Below are 18,023 nucleotides of genomic sequence, written 5' to 3' on the forward strand. Positions count from 1 at the left end.
TAAACTTCAACAAAAGTACCAAGCTTGACAGAATGAACAGCATATTCTTAGTCATCTGATTTAGTTTGAGGTTGTCCTGTGAGGAGGAGCAGGGTGTTGAACATGAAGATCCTCATGGGTCTCTTCCAACTCTGTGATTCTCTGATCCTCTAAAGGTGAAACTTCAGCAGCTGTCACAGCACAGAGGTACCACTGCCCTTCCTGCAGGCAGGAGGGTGATGACAGTGCTCAGAGAGTGTCCTTGGCTGTCAGGTGGACCCAGCTGGCTCCCAGGCAGGGGCTGATCCTGGGACACTGGTAGATCCATGCTCGTGAGCTGTGTTGTTCTGGAATGCAGTGGGATGTGCAGGGCTGTAGTGATGCCACTTAATGGCACTGCTTTAAACTCTGACATATCAAGCACAGACTGAGACCAGTTGCTCCCAAATGCTCACTCTTATAGGATAGGTGGTGTTTCCTTAATGCCCATGGCAGATGTAGTTGGTGCCTTTTCAGTTTGATCTCTGCTGGGGTGGCTCTACCCTGGGTGATTTAGAGGGCAAAGAATCCTCTCTCACTAAGACTTTACCAAGTCAATGATAAAATTCCCATTCAATGGGAAGAACAGGTCCACAAATGTTAGGTCCTTTGGGGCCATACAGAGTGCAAAATGATACTCAAAACTTAATAATCCTGTAATGGCTTTGAGTATTTCCGTGCTTCAGCCTCAGTTTTTATAGGTACATCTGAAAATAAATAATGCTCTTAGAACACACTGACAGTGACATCTGAGTATTTCCAGGAATCTATACTAAAAAAATGCCTGCCCACCACTGAAAGGAACACAGACAGACATTTCAGATAACAAACAAATGCCTTTGATTTTCTCAGCGTGCCAAGGAACACTGATATTGTCTCTGTCTCCTGGGCATTCCTCAGTGTGCCTCATTAGAACGTTATGAAATGTTGCTCTATTTGTTCTGTTGTAAAATAGCAAAACAAACCTTGGGGCCAGAGTGACTTCAAGGGAGCTGGATGTGCTCAGGCTGAGGATCATCCCCCTGCACAGGGATGTTTGTGCCTGGCGTGGCTGGGGCACGAGGGCTGCGAGGAGAGAGGTGGAGGCAAAGGCAGGTATAGAGCACTTTTAGAAATGGTTGGTTTTTCCCAAGTTGGAACTCTTAAGCTGAACAGATAGCTGAGAACAGCTCCTGAAAATATCACAGGGACTCCACAGTCTTACCGTGTTTTTTCAATGGGTGAATAACAGGAAAATGTGTTTGCTTATTTGTTTTTTTTTAAATAAACACTTGAGCAAAACCAAGGTCAAAACATGCATGGAAAAACAGTGGCTAATTCTGCCACTGCATTTAACAAATCTTTGGTGTTCACACCTACTGAGGAGTTTCTTAATGAGCCAAAGTGGTTCTCTGATCTGCACAGACAAGGTGAGCAGCTGTACACACACAGTCACTTACAGTAAGATGGAGAATCAGCCCACACCCCTTCTGCTCTTGCACATGCCAGTGTGTTAATGGGGAATGTCTAATCCTGCCCTGTGCTAATCCTGTCATGTTTGCTCAACTACATTAGTCCAGTTACTCCCAAGACCTTTCCCTCTACAATGAATAATCTCCAAGCTCAAGTGACAAAGCCCCATTTCCATTTTTAGAGATTTGAATGTCAGCCACAACTTCGATGTAGATTGCTCTGCAGATCTACCAAATATGGGCTCTTCAAAATTCAGTCCTTTCAGAAAGGTCAGAAGTGACTGGGATTGCAAAATACCCTCTAGCCTGGCCAGCCTGCTCTGAGTTGCCATGCTTTGGACTAAGTGACTCCTGACTTTGGACAGAGCTTCAACAGTGGCTTCTAATCCCAGTTTTTCAGATGTCATGATGGGATGTTGCCATGTGAACTCACACCAGCTTTATGTACAAACCAAAGTGGCTCATAATTGCTGGCTTCAAACCCTTGAAGAGTTTGCCCTGCATGATATAGTTAATACAAAACTCTGAAATACTGTGATGGAGCAAATTAGAGTGGCGTGAAATAGGATTGTAGTTACAACATCTAATTAGAAAGCACTGTGAATGATGCACTTTTTATTATATGTAAGCTGGTTATAAATAGGACAGCAGGATAGCCCAACAAAAAGTTGCTTCTTGAAACCTGCGATGCCAAAGAGTATTATAGGATCAGCTCTTTCACCAGAAACCAGAGCAATTTATGGTCTTCCTGGCTGAAGCCCTGGATAGCTGATTCCCAGGAGAGCAAAGATTAGTTTCTCTAGTTCCACAAGCCCATATTAAGTCTTTCAGCTTATATTTTTCTCCTGGGCAGAGACTAAGCGGTCACTGAAAACATTTTTAAAGTTTTTGGTTGAAGATGAACTGCTTTTGCTGAGGAATCATCTCCCAACCTACTGCAACTCTGTCAGCCCAGCAGATACAGAAGGTTGTTGATAGAGAGGGTTCCTGGACCTGATGCTCTCTTCACAATGGGCACAGCTCCATCACCTGTGTGAGAACTTTCCCTCTGGGGCACCTGGAGATGGTGGCAGCAGCACAACCTTGCTGTGTAGGCTGAGATTCAGCATAGCCTGCAAATATATCTGCCTTCCTCCACCTCCATGTTAACACAGGAATGGCTTTGCTGGGACAGGGATCTCACGGCTGCCTGGATCCAGCATCCCTGCACTGATGTGTGAAGGAGGCAGGACTGCTTTGGAGATGATGGCCATGGGCAGACCCAAAGGAACTGTCCCCTTCCCCTCTGGCACAGCTCCCTGTTTGCCACAGGAACCCCACTCCTGGATGAACACCCAGAGAGTCCCTGAGCTCCCGTCTCAGTGTCCTGGGATCCTTTCTGTGAGACACATCAGCCTGGTTTGCCATTTCATACACTGATTTGGGTTTAGTTTTGCTTCTTAGTTGCCAATTAAAGTGCCTCATTGCCACCACAGCAGAAGGACATCCATAAAAGCAGGGGGAGAGCAGGGCTGTGTCACCCCCAGGCTCATCTGTCCATTTGTGTCACCAGGGCTGCAGGGCCCTTCTGTTTTGACTTGCTGTGAGAGAGAGAAAACACAGAGGCAGGACTGACTGCCAGAGCTCCTTTCCCAACATCTCACCTTGGGGGGTGGAAAAGGAAGCCTAACTCCAGATAAACAGCCTTGGGCAGTGTGTGCAGAATGAAAGGCTCCTGGCTTGTGAGAGTGCTTTCCCAGGGGTGCTGAGCAGCAGGTCTGTGCCCGGGGTGTGCTGGCAGGGAGCACAGGGCACCGCTGGCTCTCCGCAGAGGGGCACTGCAGCATTTGGAAGCCCAGGGATGAAGGCTTGGTGGTGAGGATGGTCCACGTGAGCCATCTGCCCTCTTGGACTGCTCTCTGCCATGTTGTGTGTCGTATCTGCAGAGGCAGAGCCTGCTCTTGGAGCCAGGCCATCCCCAGTGATAATGGATGGGACAGCTTTAGCCCTGTTTATTGCAGCCTGTCCCAGCCAAAAGCTCAACTTGTGGATGAAAGGAATAGCTGTTCACAGACCTAGGAGAGTACATGCAGATCTGACCTTTAGAACAACCTTTTGCAGTTACAGAGGTGCTACGTTTATCACTCCACTACTTGCTATTCCATTTAGCATTCAGCTAGAACCTACTGCCCCTTTCTTTCCTGTCAGAGCTGGAAACAACCAGCTAAGAATCTTTGCTGGTGGTCCTGCACATGAAATTGGATCTCCTTTCCTTCCACACATCAAGCCCTTTACTTCTGACCACTCCCAGTGTGTGTCCATCCAGATTTAGGTGCTGGGCACTGCTTCAGATGCCTGGATTTACAGCTGTAATTCTCTGTGTGTGCACTGAGGTGCTGGTGGTCCAGCTAATTGTTTCACTCAACGCTGTGGTCTCTGGTTCAAGCCCAGGACCATGGTAACACCAACAGAGGCCAACAGCTGAGTCCCTGTGGCTTTGGCAGAATTCCATCTCTCAGAGCTACCACCTTTACCACAAGTATTAATGGGCACTTTTCCTCCCCTTCCAGGGCAGCTGAGAGGAAACAGGAATTCCTGTGCTGTGCCCACTCAGGCTGCCATTTGCAGAGGGTACTTGAGCACCAACACTTCCCCCAACTCCTGCCCCAAAGGAAAGGAGCTGTCTGGTTCAGCAAGGAAGAAACAGAGTGGAGTGAGCATCATCTCTGCCCACCTGAGAAGAGCCCACTCTTTAGCCCATGGAGGATCACCCCTTTGTTTGAACAGCCAAGAGAAAAACCCAGTTCAGTGCTGGTGGGTGGGATTAAGGACAAATGGTTCTCTGAAAACTGTCCTGGCACTATTAAACCTCCTTTGCAGTGTTGAGTGTAGCAAACTGATCATAACTCCTGGTCTGAACCAGGAGCTGCATAATCAGTATGAAGCAAAATCTGATTTTTCTGGCTCGAGGAACTAGCTGGACTAATTCTTCCTGATCCCAGGCAATACCCTCCAGCTTCTTATGGAAAAGGGCTTATAACTGCACGGTGTGCTGCTGCTGCCTGATGCATATAATAGGGTTTGTAAGGGCTGCTGGGGAGAACATCTGTTTACATCTGGAATTTAGCTCACAGAAAGCTGGTGCTTTGTGATGGACTTGGCTCCTGAGGTCAGTTCTCTTCCTAAAGGGTCACTGAAGACTCTCTAATCTAGCACTGGAACTAATTCCTGGTGATCTCCTGAAGGATTTCAAGGCAAGTCAGGTAGTGATAGCATAGATTGATAGGCTTCCCCTCCCCATCAGCCTTCACTGTTTATTTGCTGCCCACTCTTTCTCTGCAAAGTTGATGGCAAAGGAGAAAGGGACACTGTGCAATAACTGGTTCACCTTCTCTATCCTTTGTGCTCTTGGGCTGGCCTGGAGCTGACAGTGCCTGCTGACAGGCAGAGTGACCCCACAGCTGGGGTCTCGCCTGCCCAGCATTTTAGGGGACAGATGATTAGTGGGGAAAAGGTAGCTCAGAGCTGCTGCCTGTGTGAATTACTCTTAGCAGCTCTCTCCTCATCACCTTTCTCCCTTTTACAGTGAATGTATCAGGTGATCATGCTCTCTGATGGTTTGAAGTGTGGTGGGCAGGGCTGGCTCCCCAGTGGTGCCAGGGAGGGGCAGTGGGAGGTGTGTGTGTGCTGGGGGACACTGAGTCCACATACTGCCCGAGCAGGGCCAGGCTTTGCACCCCACATTCCTTCAGGAATGGAAAGAGGGGGGGCCAGAAAAGGGCAGGGTCACACTAAGAGGTGGCTTTTAAGCTGATTCAGTATGGAAAGTATCTGTGTGTACAACCCATGACTGAAATAAGCAGAGCTGTGGTTTGGGTCTGGTGCCTCTTGGTTTCTGAAACCTCATGGCCTGGGAGCCTTGAAGCTGAAATTGCAGAGTCCTCATGCTGGGGGATATGCTCCCTTTTCCTGGTACACAGAGCAGGGCTGTAGCATTAGGATTGTTTAGCACGTGTAAATTTTTTGCTTGGATCGCCAACAAGAAATAGAAGGTGCTCCTCAATTAGTCCACCATAACATAAAGATCATCTGAGCCAAAAGCTGAGCCCTGCAGAGCCCTGCATGCTGCTACAAATCGTCCTACAGCCTTCCTGAGGTTTTGTTCTTGGAGAGAAAGCTGAGGAAATGAGGATTTTTGCCTACTCACTGGTCACAAGACGTGCCTGAACTTGGCTCACGATCCCCTGTAATGCTGAATAGGGTCTTTTCAGCCCTGGTATGTCCTTTGCCTCTGGAGCAAATTAAAGGAGGCTGCAGCAGCAGCAGGCACACCCCAGCTGCAGCCAGCAGGTTTAACTTGGTGCCATCTCCTGATGAAGGATCTCATCAGTGGGAGTTAGATGGGAAGACACTTGTGCCAGAGCAGCTGAGAGATGGAGCTTGAGCTCACTAGCCAAAGGTATGCACCTTGGAGGGGGCTGCCTGCAACGTGCACTGAGGCCAGCTGGACTGAGACAAAAGCCTGTTTAAAACTAAGGGACTCAAATAAGGACAGCACAAATATCACTGGTTAGAAACATGCCTCATAATTATGGCATCCTCACTTGGAAGGAACCAACTCACAACTTTCCAGAATGAATTCAAACTCACTGGATGGTGGCTGCTGGCATCCCCTTCTCAGAAAAAAAGTTCTTCAGTTGCCTGCAATATCATCTACCAGCACTAAAAGCTCTCACAATGCTAAATAAAAACTCAGTAAAAGCCAAACACTCTCCTGGACTCAGAAAGCTCTGCTTCTCTGCCTCCTTTTGCTCAGCTCTGGTGGCACAGACAGGACCGGGACGGGAGCTGGGCTGAGCTGTGATCAAAGGGAGTGAGCAGGGGTGTGTCCTGCTGTGCCCTTCCTGAGGAAGGCTGGGGAAGAAGGTTCTTCCTTTGGAGCACAGCAGCTGCTGGCAAGTGGGAGGGAGCAGGATGGGACCCTTTTTCCTTCCCAAACCTGTAAAGAGTTATTTTGGAGATGTAAGTCTGTTTGTGTCTTCTCTCTCATTACTGGATACTCCTCTCCTCTGTGCAATACATTCTCCTCCCATCCCTGCTTGTAAAACCTCTTCAAACTGGAAGCCATTCCTCTGGAGGACAGTCTTGCTCCTGTTTTACTACCAGGCTAACTAAAGAGTAATTGGTTGTAGTCAACACATGACCCATGGGCCTGGATACCCAACAGAACATCTGTAAGGTGTATCCAGTAGGTAAGACTGAATTACTACCCCCCTTCACATAAAGGAGCAAACATCTGCTCAGGGAGTTTTAAAATGCAGAAAGGTGGATAACAACCATACAGCCAACCTGAGCATTTACTGTGGGATTGCTCCTGTGTGTCACTTGATTCTCCATTCCCACCATCTCAGTGTAAATCAAGAGTAATTCCTGTCTAATCAATGGAGTTAATGTAGTCTTAAACCAATCTATAGGAAAATGAGGACTTAATTATAAATAGCCAACCTAGGGGAATTATTTCTTAGCCAGGGAAAAGTATCTAGCAACAGTCATGCCACCAGCACAGATACAGTATGCTGCAAACCAGAAACTCCTGTAGCCCTGGAAAACCAAGAGCACAGCAGAAAGGAGGAAATTTGTTCAAAGCCTGTGATCTCCTTCGGCTCCTGAGTGGGTTTTGACACTTGGAAGGGATGAGCTGTGGTGCCTGGAGCGATTCCTGGGGGATATGACACAGATCTGGGTCTCTGCTGGGGAAGGATGAAGTGTCCTGGGCCCCCCTGTGACCATCTATCAAAACCCCTAAACCAGACATGGGCTAATTCACTTGTCCTGCGCTTTCTTCCTCCCCATTTTCTCTCTCTGGCTTTGACCACAAGGCTAAACATTGGCACGGTGCAAAATGATACTGTTTTAGGGCAGCTCTTGAGGTTTTGTTGCTTCTAATCTTCATCTGGAGGTTGATTGTCTCCTTCCTCTTAATGAAACACCAAAAACTCCTGCCCAGCAGTCCTGACCTGGGTGAATGGCATCCTTGGGCTCCTGCAGCCCCGGGTGAGGCACCCTCACATCCCCTTCCGTGGGTGAGGCCGAGGTCAAAGTAGTAATCAGAGCTGTTAAATAAGTTTCCCTGTGGTATCTTTAATCAGTTATTACCAAGGTACACAGTACTGATTAATAGCCTCAGTAAAACCTGTATTCAGGTAATAAAGTCTCCCTGTGTGACAGATTCTTCTGCTGTGCCCGTGACTGATGCAGCACAAGGGCCATGTTGGAGGTGCTGCCATCCCCCTGTGCCCATGTGGGAGGGAGGGCAGCTGTCCCCAGGGAGCTGTGACACCCCTGTGACACCCCTGGCTGACCCAGCCTGCCAGGAGCAGCCTTTGGAGGGACAGGATTCCCCTCGGGAGGAGCAGGGGCTACGAGTTGGGCACATTTTACCTTCCCTAAGGCAGTGACCAGTTGGGAGCTCTGTCTCCCAGCTCTGCCTCCCTGCCTCCACATCTCAGCAAAATTCCCCTTTTGGAAGGAGGGGACTTCACAGCCACAGGCCACGGAATGGCTCCTCTGCCCCAGTGGGTTGCCTTGTCTGGGCTAATTTCAGGGTGTGAAGGGCCAGGGCTGTCAGCGAGGCTTTCCAACACCTCCCTGCTGAGGTGACAACAAAACCTGCTCCCCCAGAGCCTGAGGCAGCCCAGCACCCAGGCTCAGTGTGCCCTGGGACCTGGTGCTCCTGCCAGGGCACGGGACATCATGTCCCTCAGGGGCTGATTTGCTCTGGGGTCTGTGGCCAGAGTGGGCCATGGCAGGACAGTGCTGTGTCCCGAGTTAAGAGCACCTGGTGTGAGCAAGGACTATGTTCCCCATCCCTCCCCTCCCATGTGCCTGGGCACAGCAAGGCAGCTGCCCACACTCTCCTTCCTGTCTCCCAGGCTGTCCTAAGCCCAGCCTGCCTGTGGTCTTGCCATTTGGGAGCAAAGACTGCACTACCCCTCACCACAATCTGTGAATAGGCATCATACAACAGAGCCAAGGGATAGGTCCCTTCCCTTGTTTTATGCCTTTTTGTGAGTTATGCACCAGAGATCTGCCTAAGACCAGGGATACCCTATATAAATGTTTTCATTTTATGTCTGGAGGCATTCAAATAATAGGAACATCATAGAAAGCATGCAGAAAACAAATATTTTAAATGGCATTCCTAAAACTGGTGAGTAAGAAGCGTGACTCAGCAGCACTTCCCAACACTTCCCAGAAGAGATGGAAATAAATCCACTTAATAACTGACATGTATTTGAAATGTGCTGAGTAGATTGTAGTTATTTGCAATTGCTGCTGGGAGAGCTGACTTGCACTCACACCTGAAGGCAGAATCTTGCCTGCACCAGGCTGCAGCCAGATGCAACCTGACCTTCAGTCTCAAACCTGGTAGTGACTTTCTGGAAGGACCTGAGTGAGTGCCTGATCACCCACACAGGAGAAACACATGTAAGCATCTCTGAAGCTCTGCCATGTCAGTGTTTAACCTCAGTGCCTCAGTTGTGCAGCACATCAAATACCCAGATGTCTTTTTTGTTTTGGCTTCCAGGCCCTTCAATCCCTTTATGGACAGAAAGGCTCCAGTGAAGGACAGACAGTGTCTGAGTGTTCACCAACACCAGATGCTCCCCAGGGCAAGGCCACTGCTGCCTGCCCCGAGGGAGCTGCTGAGCTGAGCTCAAATCCACCTTGGCCAGGCTGTGCCATCCACCAGGAAGGAGTGGACTGGGGTGTGGAGCCAGCCCTCACCTGACCCGCATCCCACTCTGGATCCAGGCACTGCCAGGAACTCCCTTGGCATGCAACAAGGAGGTTTTCACCTCCTCAGGGCTCTGCTCCAGCTGAGCTCTTCTGCCAAACAGTTTTGAACACCTTGTCTTTTGTGTTGTCCCCCTCTGGTGCTTTGCAGAGGCTCCCAGAGAACCACCTTCCATGGGTATCCTGTGGGAATGGGAAGCAGCAGCCCACCTCTCACTAATTCACCATTAGTGTCACAGTCCCGTGGCTGCTTTGCTCTCCCCTGTGTGCTGAGCCTTTCCCTGGCACAGCACCGCCCTGGCAGCCCTGACTGCAGCTGCATTTGAATAACAAATCTCACAGGGGAAGGCAGGCAGCCCTTCTTCCATGGAACAGGGTTGGGTGGGGTTTTTTTTTCTTCTTTTCAAACTAAAAATATTCACTGCATCATCCAAAAAATCAGTATTGAACACTTAAAGCTCATGGAGGAAAAATACATCCCTCTCTTAGTGAAGAAAGAGCTTGCACACAAGGAGCAGAAAAGTTTAACCTCCCTATGGGATAGGGTCTGCATTTTCACAGGTGGACAGGGGTGTTGGACAGTTTTAGGGGAGGTGAGGATCCTTCTCAAGGATCCTTTAGAGGTCTTAGTGTTGTTCATTCCCCAGAAATCAAGCCTGAAAGGGCAGTTGACAGCAGAAGCACATGAAAAAATCCAGCATTTCAAAAGATGGATTTGTACCCAAGGAGGTTGTGTTTTCCACCAGCCAGGGAGCAGACAACACCAGGAGACCTCATCTGAGAAGCTCCTGGCAGCTGGCTGAAGAGGAAGGCAATACCCATAATTTAAAAATCACCTTTTGGATATTTCCTATTTTTACTGATTCTCCCATATACAAACATCCTCAGACCTCTCTTATCCCTCCACTCTTCTAATTCCCAAAGGGATGAGGAGCCCTTCAAGTGCAGACTGCCCTGATCTCTCTGGATGCCATGGAGAGAAGAAGAGGAAAAGCACTCTGAGCCCACCTCCAACAGGAATTCCCCTTCCTGGCCCCAGTGACTGCTGCCTTGTCCTCTCACTGTGTCTCTCTGGGAAGATGCAGGCACCATCTTCTTTAAAGCCCTCTTTAGGTGGTGAAAGATGTGATTAGACTCAATCTGGAGCTTGGAGTTGGAGTGAGGTGACTGGGATCTCTCTCTTATCAGTGATCCCCTGAGACATCTCTTTATCTCTTCTGTTTTTCTTCAAAAGAAAATTAAAAGGCTAGTTTTAATTGATGGCATCTGTTCTGGTCAGTGCTTCTGTAGGATGTTTAGCTATAAAGCTCATCTCAGAATTGGGAAGACAGCATGGACAGCAAGTATCACCAACCTACAGTGCCTGTCTGATGCCAAGTGCTCACCAAAGAAACACATCTGAGGAGCATTTTAAGGTGTGACCACATCTCTTACTCTCATCTGGCTCACTCAGAAATGACGCTGAAGTGCTTTGCAACACTTTTTTCTCTAGAAATGTGTTTTTTAGGAACAGATTTCTGGCTGCACAGAGGTACTGGAAGACCAGGTGAACTATTCCACCCTGTCCCCTGACTGCTGCCCATTCACTGCCAACCCACAGTGTCTGGGAGAACCCAAAAAGCAGACCCAGTGTTCCCTTCGAGTGAGGGTTAAAGCGTTGCCATGCCAACACCATGGACATCATCCTGCAACAGGACCAGTGTGAGAAACATCCTGCTGGCACACCAAAGCTGGGCAAAGAGGCACCTCCCAGCGAGAGCCCTCCCCACGACACGCGGCCCCGACGCGCTGCCACCCCCCCTGCCCCGCCTCCCCCCCCCCTGCCCCGCCTCCACCCCCCCTGCCCTGCCTCCTTCGGGCTCCACTGCAAGAGGCCTCTTTTCATTCTTTACGAATCTGAACCAAAACTGGGGAAGTTTGGGCTTTTAGAGCTCTTGTGAGTGATTGACAGTCTGCTGAAAGAAAGGTTCCTGGTACTGCCTCTGGGTGCAGTGCTGTCCATGCAGTTCAGTCTCTTGCCTGGAGCACCCAGCTGCTTCTACAACTACTACATTTTCTGGGCTATTTCTGTTCAAGTCCCCATCTCTCCCCTTTTTCTATGAGCTGATATCACCTCCCTCCCGAAGTCTCCCTGCTCACAAGCACTGTCACACGTTTGCAGAAGCCTGGGGTTCTGACTGTTGCTCATCATCACTAATGCAGACCTGTAAATAGCTGTAATCTGGGCAGTGCCAGAGTTGAGATCACATTTTAGCCCTAAATGAATTGCCAGTTTTCTAGTGGAATTACCCAGGTTGGAAAGGAGGACAGACTGCTGTCCTGAATAGCCTAAGCAGAACTCTACAGGAAGACTTGGCAGTCCCCAGCCCTACAACCTGCTTATTTAACTGCATGGCTCTTCTAGGCCAAATTCTGTCTGCAGGAGCAAGCCCCGATGTTTTATAGCCATGACAGCAGCTGCTTTGCTCTCCCTTCTAATGGCTGTCTTTATTAGCAGCATGACTGCAGCAAGCCAGACACTGAATCTGGGGGATCATTTCTGCTGTGTGAAGATCACTGTGTGTTCCTGACTTGATGATCACGACTTCAGCTCACAGGAGCTGAAGGGGGCCAGGCTGTGCTGCTGCTGCTGCACCAAAGCAAGGTCTGCTGGGTCCAGCCACGCATCTCAGCTGACTTGGCTGCCTCTCCCCAGGAGGCAGAGCAAAGGCATGGAAGGAGACCATGCCAGGCTGTTTCAGTTGGCACAAAGGGTTATCATGAGCTGGCTTTGGGCTCTGCTGGTACTTTACTGCAATCACTTATTAGAGAAAGATCTTGTGTTTTCAGAAGCTCAAGACATTTCCAAAGGAGGAAAACACATTACTGGGATGTGGAAGGTGCAGCTTTTGGTTAGAGAGGCTCCAGAAGTGTTGCTGCAGGGCATGTGGGCCATGTGCCATGAGCAGGCAGGCAGAGCTTACTCTGGGGTTTCCCTTGTTCTTTGCTGTCTCCCTCTTTCTCCCACACCCTCATTTTGCAACAAAGATTCCCAATACATTGGCCATCTTGGCCAGCAATCACAAGCGTTTCTTGAACGAGCCAACCATCTCCCTGGCAACCAGGCAGGCTGCGACAATAACAAAACGCTTTCCTCTCCTGTTTCCCACCTCTCAAGAAATGCCCTGCCTTTTATTTGTCCCCACTGCTCAGAATCACGAGTGATGGCAACTGAAATGCACCTCGTGGAGGGACCCAGAGGGAGGTGTGTGAAAAAGATGACTTCAGCCTTAATGGGAAAGAGTGACAGACCTTTAGGAAGGGCAGGCTGAAATATTTGTCCTGGACTGTCACTCGGATATTTGTAGTGGGTCTGAGACCAGCAGACCCAGTACTGTAGGAATGGTTATATAACTTCAGCTGCAGCTGGACAACCAGACAAATGCTGACACCAGGCAAAAATGGGGTGTCTAATGCCACCCCTTTATTCCATTTTCCCTTTTCTCCCACTCCATCCTGCTCTTCTACAAAGCAGCCCTAAGTTATGCTTCACCATGGTGACGTTCTCTTTGCTCACCACAGCAGATCAGCAAGGGCTGGTTGCATCCTCAGGAAAGCAGCACAAACCCAAGAATTCTGTGTCCATCCCCCAGATGACCCAGCCAGCTTCCTACCAGCACAGCAGTGCCTCATTAACCTCCCCTGCCCTCCCCAAAGTTATTAGCAGCATTTTTGCATTTCTGAGAGAGCTTGGGTTAGGGACACACAGCAGGAGCCAGCTGGTCTAAACAGATACCTGACTGAAATGAAGTAACATCCACAAATACCTTGAGCTGACAAGTAGAAAAATCCAGTTACACAGGAGCAGGTCTTACAAAAGAGATCCCCTCCCACACTGCTCCCCTCGAGTGCCTGGAAGGCAGCAGGTGACAGTGGCTGCAGCCCTGCTCCTGCCACTGCCAAGCAGGAGCAGGAGGAAGAGGGCTGCTCCTAAAACCCCCTTTCAGCACAAGCAGAGGGGATGGGGCTGGAGGCACCGAGTTTCTGCAGACACCTCACTGTTCAGAAGCAGTTTGACATGGCCCTCTTTGCCAGCCACCTCGGGTGGGCTGGTCAATCACACTACAGACATTTTTTCACATGCCACTAGCCAGTATTTTAAAATGTCCCAGCACGTCTTTGTTTGGCTCTCAGTGCAGGAGTGACACACTGTACACAGCAGAAGGTCACCACAGACACATTTTGCTACAAAGTCCGAAAAAAAATGAAAATCCCTATCAAAATATTTTAACACTTTAGCAGCTTTTTAGTTTTCCCTTTCACAGCTGAAGCAGAGATGTGCCCAGACTCACAATGGGAAAAAAGTTCAATGTGAAGGTCACTGCCTGCCACCTCCCAACCCCAAGCACTGCCCTGTGACCTGCCACCTCAGACACTTGGATCTGAGCCATGCAACTGATATTTGGATTCTCTGTTGAGTAATTTCTGAAAAGTTTCAGCCTGTTTCTGTCTGGTTTATGAACACAAGAGCACGCTCCACAGCTGTTTTCATATCACCCTGCATGGGGCAGGGTGTCTGCCTGGGCAGGCTCACTGAGCCAGGGACCAATCCCTCCAACCTGCAGACACCCCCAGCTCCCAGCCTGGCTGCAGCTCTGGCATCTCACCCAGGTGGGATTGCATGTGCTGCTTTTCCAAGCAGCTTCTGGGGTCAGCACTGACCCACCCAGGAAGAGAATTAATACTTCTTTTGGTTGGGATTTCTGAAGCCAGACTTTGGAAACAGCTCTTCAAACAGAGATATGAGAATCCATTTTCCCTTGCCCTTCCTGCTCGGTCAGTTCCAAACACTTGGACTGGCTTCTGGATTCCTGGCTTCAAACCTCCATTTCCCATTTGCTCTGCCTGGGTACACTGAAATGGAATCAGCGAGGAGCTTGTTTTATTAATACATTTGCACTTTAGAGGACCATTTAATCCAGAGGCTACACGTTACAGCCTGACTCTTTCCTGCCTGTAATCTGATTATGAAGGTAAGGACTGAGCAGTGCCCTACAGACCAGCTGGAGGGTCCTGAGTAGGCAGGCCAGACTGAGCCTCTGCCCCTCTTGCTGTGTGTAAGCCCTTGGCTCATGGGGGATCCAGACCCTGGGAACTGGTGGCCCTGGAGATGAGGAACCCCTGGGATGCTGCTCCTCCCACCACTCTCTCCCATCTCCTCACCCACTGCTCCTTTCTCACCCTCCCTCTTGCAGCACAGAAAGGATTTGTGACTCTGCATTGCACAGCTCTTCTGGAGTTTCCCACTGACCTTCCCTGCTGTGTGCAGTGACAAGTGTGCCATGAGCTGGCAGGATGTGCTCCTGCCTCCCTGCGCTGAAGGACACGGGACAAGGACCTGGGTGCTGCCCACAGGCCATGAACCTTCCCTGAGCCAGGCACAGCTGCCCTGGACAAGCAGCACACATAAAAATGAAATCCTACACGCAGACTGTTTTGTTCTTAACCTGGGGACAGGTCCTTGTCAGCAGAGAGGGTCAGCGAGACCCAGAGCTTCTGCTTTTTGTGATTTATTTTGTCTTTTTAGCTCCTATTTCCTACATCGATCTCACTTTGACTGCCAAAAGCTACGGGGTTTAGTCTGGGCTCTTCCCCCAATATTTCACTACTCTTAGACTAAATGCTGGAGGTACAATTATGGGCAGGAGGAAAATGAGAACAGAGAGAGAGGATTTGGTTATTTTCCCTCAATAAGAACTGCACAAATAATCTCATTCACGTTTATTAACTAGGCAGGGATTTTTTTTTCCACTGTGAGCATGGTCAGGATGCCATTTGGGAGGGATACAGGGGCAGATGTGTCTCCCAGGAAGTGAGATATGGGAAGTGGTAATAGCCAAGTGGTCCCTGGGGAAAACCTGTCCTGGGCATGTCCCCTCCTTTCCTGCTTGCTGAATCAGGCTTGAGCCACAGCCCTGCCTCCCCCTCCTGAGCTCTCCTCTCCTGGGGGCTTAAGTGATGAGTAGGGGAAAATCCCCCACTAAAAGATTTGCTTTGGAAACCCTTGGCTGAGGAATGACTTTTAAAATAGAAAAGCTTTGCTTGAAAAGGGATGAACCATGTAGCATAATACTCAACAAATCGCCTGTTTAATGGCCCCTCTTTGTAGCAGCTGTGCATTAATAACAAAAGCGGGGTAGCAGGAGCCATGTGCTTCTTTGTAAGATTAAAATAAATACTATTTCATGCTAATACCAGCAACTTTCTGTGGAGGTGGCCTGAGAGAAAGGAGCCAAGTGGAAGATCATGGCCTGAGAGACTCAGTTTCCTTCCCCTTTGTCTGCTGCTGGATGAAGAAATATTTCTGTCATCTACGAAGGGAGCAGAGACTCTGACTGTGGTTTAGAGTGGTTTGTGGCAGGCTGGTCTGACACAGTCAGCAGGACAGCAGTAACTCCTCCAGGACTACATACCTTAGGGGAAACTAGGCTGGGGAGAACTTCATCTGACTTGCTTTCACTTTGCAAGGTGTAACACAGGACCCCTACTGCCATAAAACACAGACTGGAACAGGAGTGGTTCACACTAATGTGAGGACAGACCTTTCCACCCTGAGGACAGCACAGCAGAGGAGCAGGTTGCCCACAGAGGCTCCATCCTTGAAGGATTTCAGACCCAACTGGGTAGAGCCCTGAGCAACCTGGTTTGACCTCAGAGCTAACCTTGTCTGAGTGGGAGGTTGGGCTAGACACCTCCTGAGCTCCTCTCCAGCCCGATTTATCACATGATCCCAGGAACATTTGGAGTCTTTTCCATCGGAATATGAACGAGCACGACACGTTGTGCAGACCAGCACCCCACCTCTCGTTGCTGGCAGTGCTGATGACAGCTCTCCCCCTCCCCCTGGCACACTGTGCCAGGCCTGGCACTAGAGCAGTGATGAGCTTTCCCTCCTCGTGTTGGGATTTTGGGTGTTTAAAAAAAAAAAAAAAAAAAAGAAATTTTATATTTTAATGCTGTCTGCCACAGACTATTTATCAGACATGGAGAACGATTTGTTTCTGTTTTCCTGGGCACAGGTTTTTAGCTGAGACAGATATGTTGCCTTGCTGAGAGCTGAGTCACCGAGTAATCAACAGATTAATGTGTTGGGTTGGGAGCCATCAGCGTTAGCTCTCACAGGAACTCCAGCATGGGATCAGCTCCACCTTTGGGACAGAAATGTCTCCAGGATTTAGGAAAAAATCCCTAGAGGCAAAGAAATCAAAATACCTCTTTGCAACCGGCAGAAATAAGGCACCTCTTCATGCAGTGACACCACAGCAGGATTTTGGCATCCCTGCTAGTGAATGCTTCTATTATCAACCCTCAGATAAGGAGTTGGGGGTATGTCATACATCTGTCACTTGAGAGCTACCTAAAAATAGTCATGACAAACTCAGTGGCATATAGGACTTTGCTTTTACCAGGTCTTAAATATGAAATTATTTTATTTTCAGTGAAACCAAGTAGTTTTACTTTCTCTGGGATGGCAGCATGCAAAAAGGGAGGTCTTGACTCCTCTCGAGGGCTCTGGGTTTCTCTGTGTGGGCTTGGTCTGAGCCAAAAATGCAAAAAGGCAAGGCAGAGGCTGGCAGGGGCACCTCACAGAGGAGCCACTGTTTAAAAATAGAGAACTGGTGAAAGTAACCACAGAGTAGCAACTGTAAAAGGACAGGCTGGCCTAGGTGTGTGGCACCAGAGGCTGCCAGGCATCACATAGCTGTTCTGATAAGACACATGCCAATGCTGCTGCCTAAGAGCCTGTCCATACCAACCTCCCTGAAGTAAAATATCCCCTTGTTTTCATGGGAAGTTGCCGTTTGGCTACACTTAAATGGGGGACGTGTGAGTAAAAGCCAGTCCAGCCCCAGTCAAGTTAATCCTAGAAGCTTTCCTACATCAGCAGGCTGGTGGAAGGGCTTGGAACAGCAGCAAGGCTTCCATGTTTTCCCTGTTTCCCCAGGTCTGTGGGTACCTCTGTCCAGGCCATCCCTAGACAGCAGACTGGTGTTTTGCCCTGGCCTGGCTGGTGCCAGGGCATGAGAGAGCGTGGCTGTGGTGACAGGGGGCTGCCCTTCCCGCGTGGGGGCACAGATGGCACGTGAGTGGAACTGTGCCTCTGTTGGTGCAACAGGCACACAGTGGTGATGGAAATATCCCTCCCTCCCTCCTCTTCCCTCCAAGGTACTGAGACTGTGCCAGTGCCTCCTGTGGGTGCTCTGCAGGCGCCCAGCTGCCTGTGCCCAGGCAGGGGTGACTGTAACTCACCCGTCGCTCCTTGTCGCCGTACTCGATGCCCAGGGTGTCCATGGCACGGACAATCGCTGCCAGGGACTGGATGGTGTTGCTGTAGACCACTGGCTTGTACTGCTTCACGTCTTCCCCAGAGAAGCCATCCTCGTGGATGATCCTGAAGAAAATGCAAAGGACAAAAAACTCTTGAGAATGCAATTTCAGTGGGGGAGACATTTAAAAGGCAGCTGTGCCCTTCTGAAGAGCACATCTGCTCGCTTGATTCGCTTAATTTAGTCAGCATTTCTTTTCAAACCTTTCTGGTTGTTCACCAGTAGGGTCTGAGCCCAGTGCTGGAATTAGCATCCCTTTTGCTCTCTCTCAAAGAGGTTTTCTGCAAGCACTGGAACCTGGAGCACCTTGTGTTCACACGCTCACTGGTCACAGGGGGGAGGTTTCCAGATCCCACATTACCTTCCCAGTCAAGGGCTATGGAAATATGTTCAATGCTTACAATGACCACCA

At 49.5% G+C, this 18,023-nt stretch overlaps 1 protein-coding gene across 1 annotated transcript in view; it reads right to left on the reverse strand.

Moving 5' to 3' along the window:
• Positions 1-17,672, reverse strand: part of GNAO1 (G protein subunit alpha o1) — an 85,136-nt gene extending 67,464 nt beyond the window's left edge. The window contains exon 1 of the mRNA XM_027646731.1: positions 17,535-17,672. Coding sequence (XP_027502532.1) covers positions 17,535-17,576 — 42 coding nt within the window. The 5' untranslated portion in view covers positions 17,577-17,672. The remainder of the gene's footprint in view (positions 1-17,534) is intronic.
• Between the last annotated feature and the right edge of the window lie 351 nt (positions 17,673-18,023).

Source organism: Corapipo altera, unplaced genomic scaffold (assembly GCF_003945725.1).
Source record: "Corapipo altera isolate COAL_440 unplaced genomic scaffold, ASM394572v1 62, whole genome shotgun sequence".
Taxonomy (NCBI): domain Eukaryota; kingdom Metazoa; phylum Chordata; class Aves; order Passeriformes; family Pipridae; genus Corapipo; species Corapipo altera.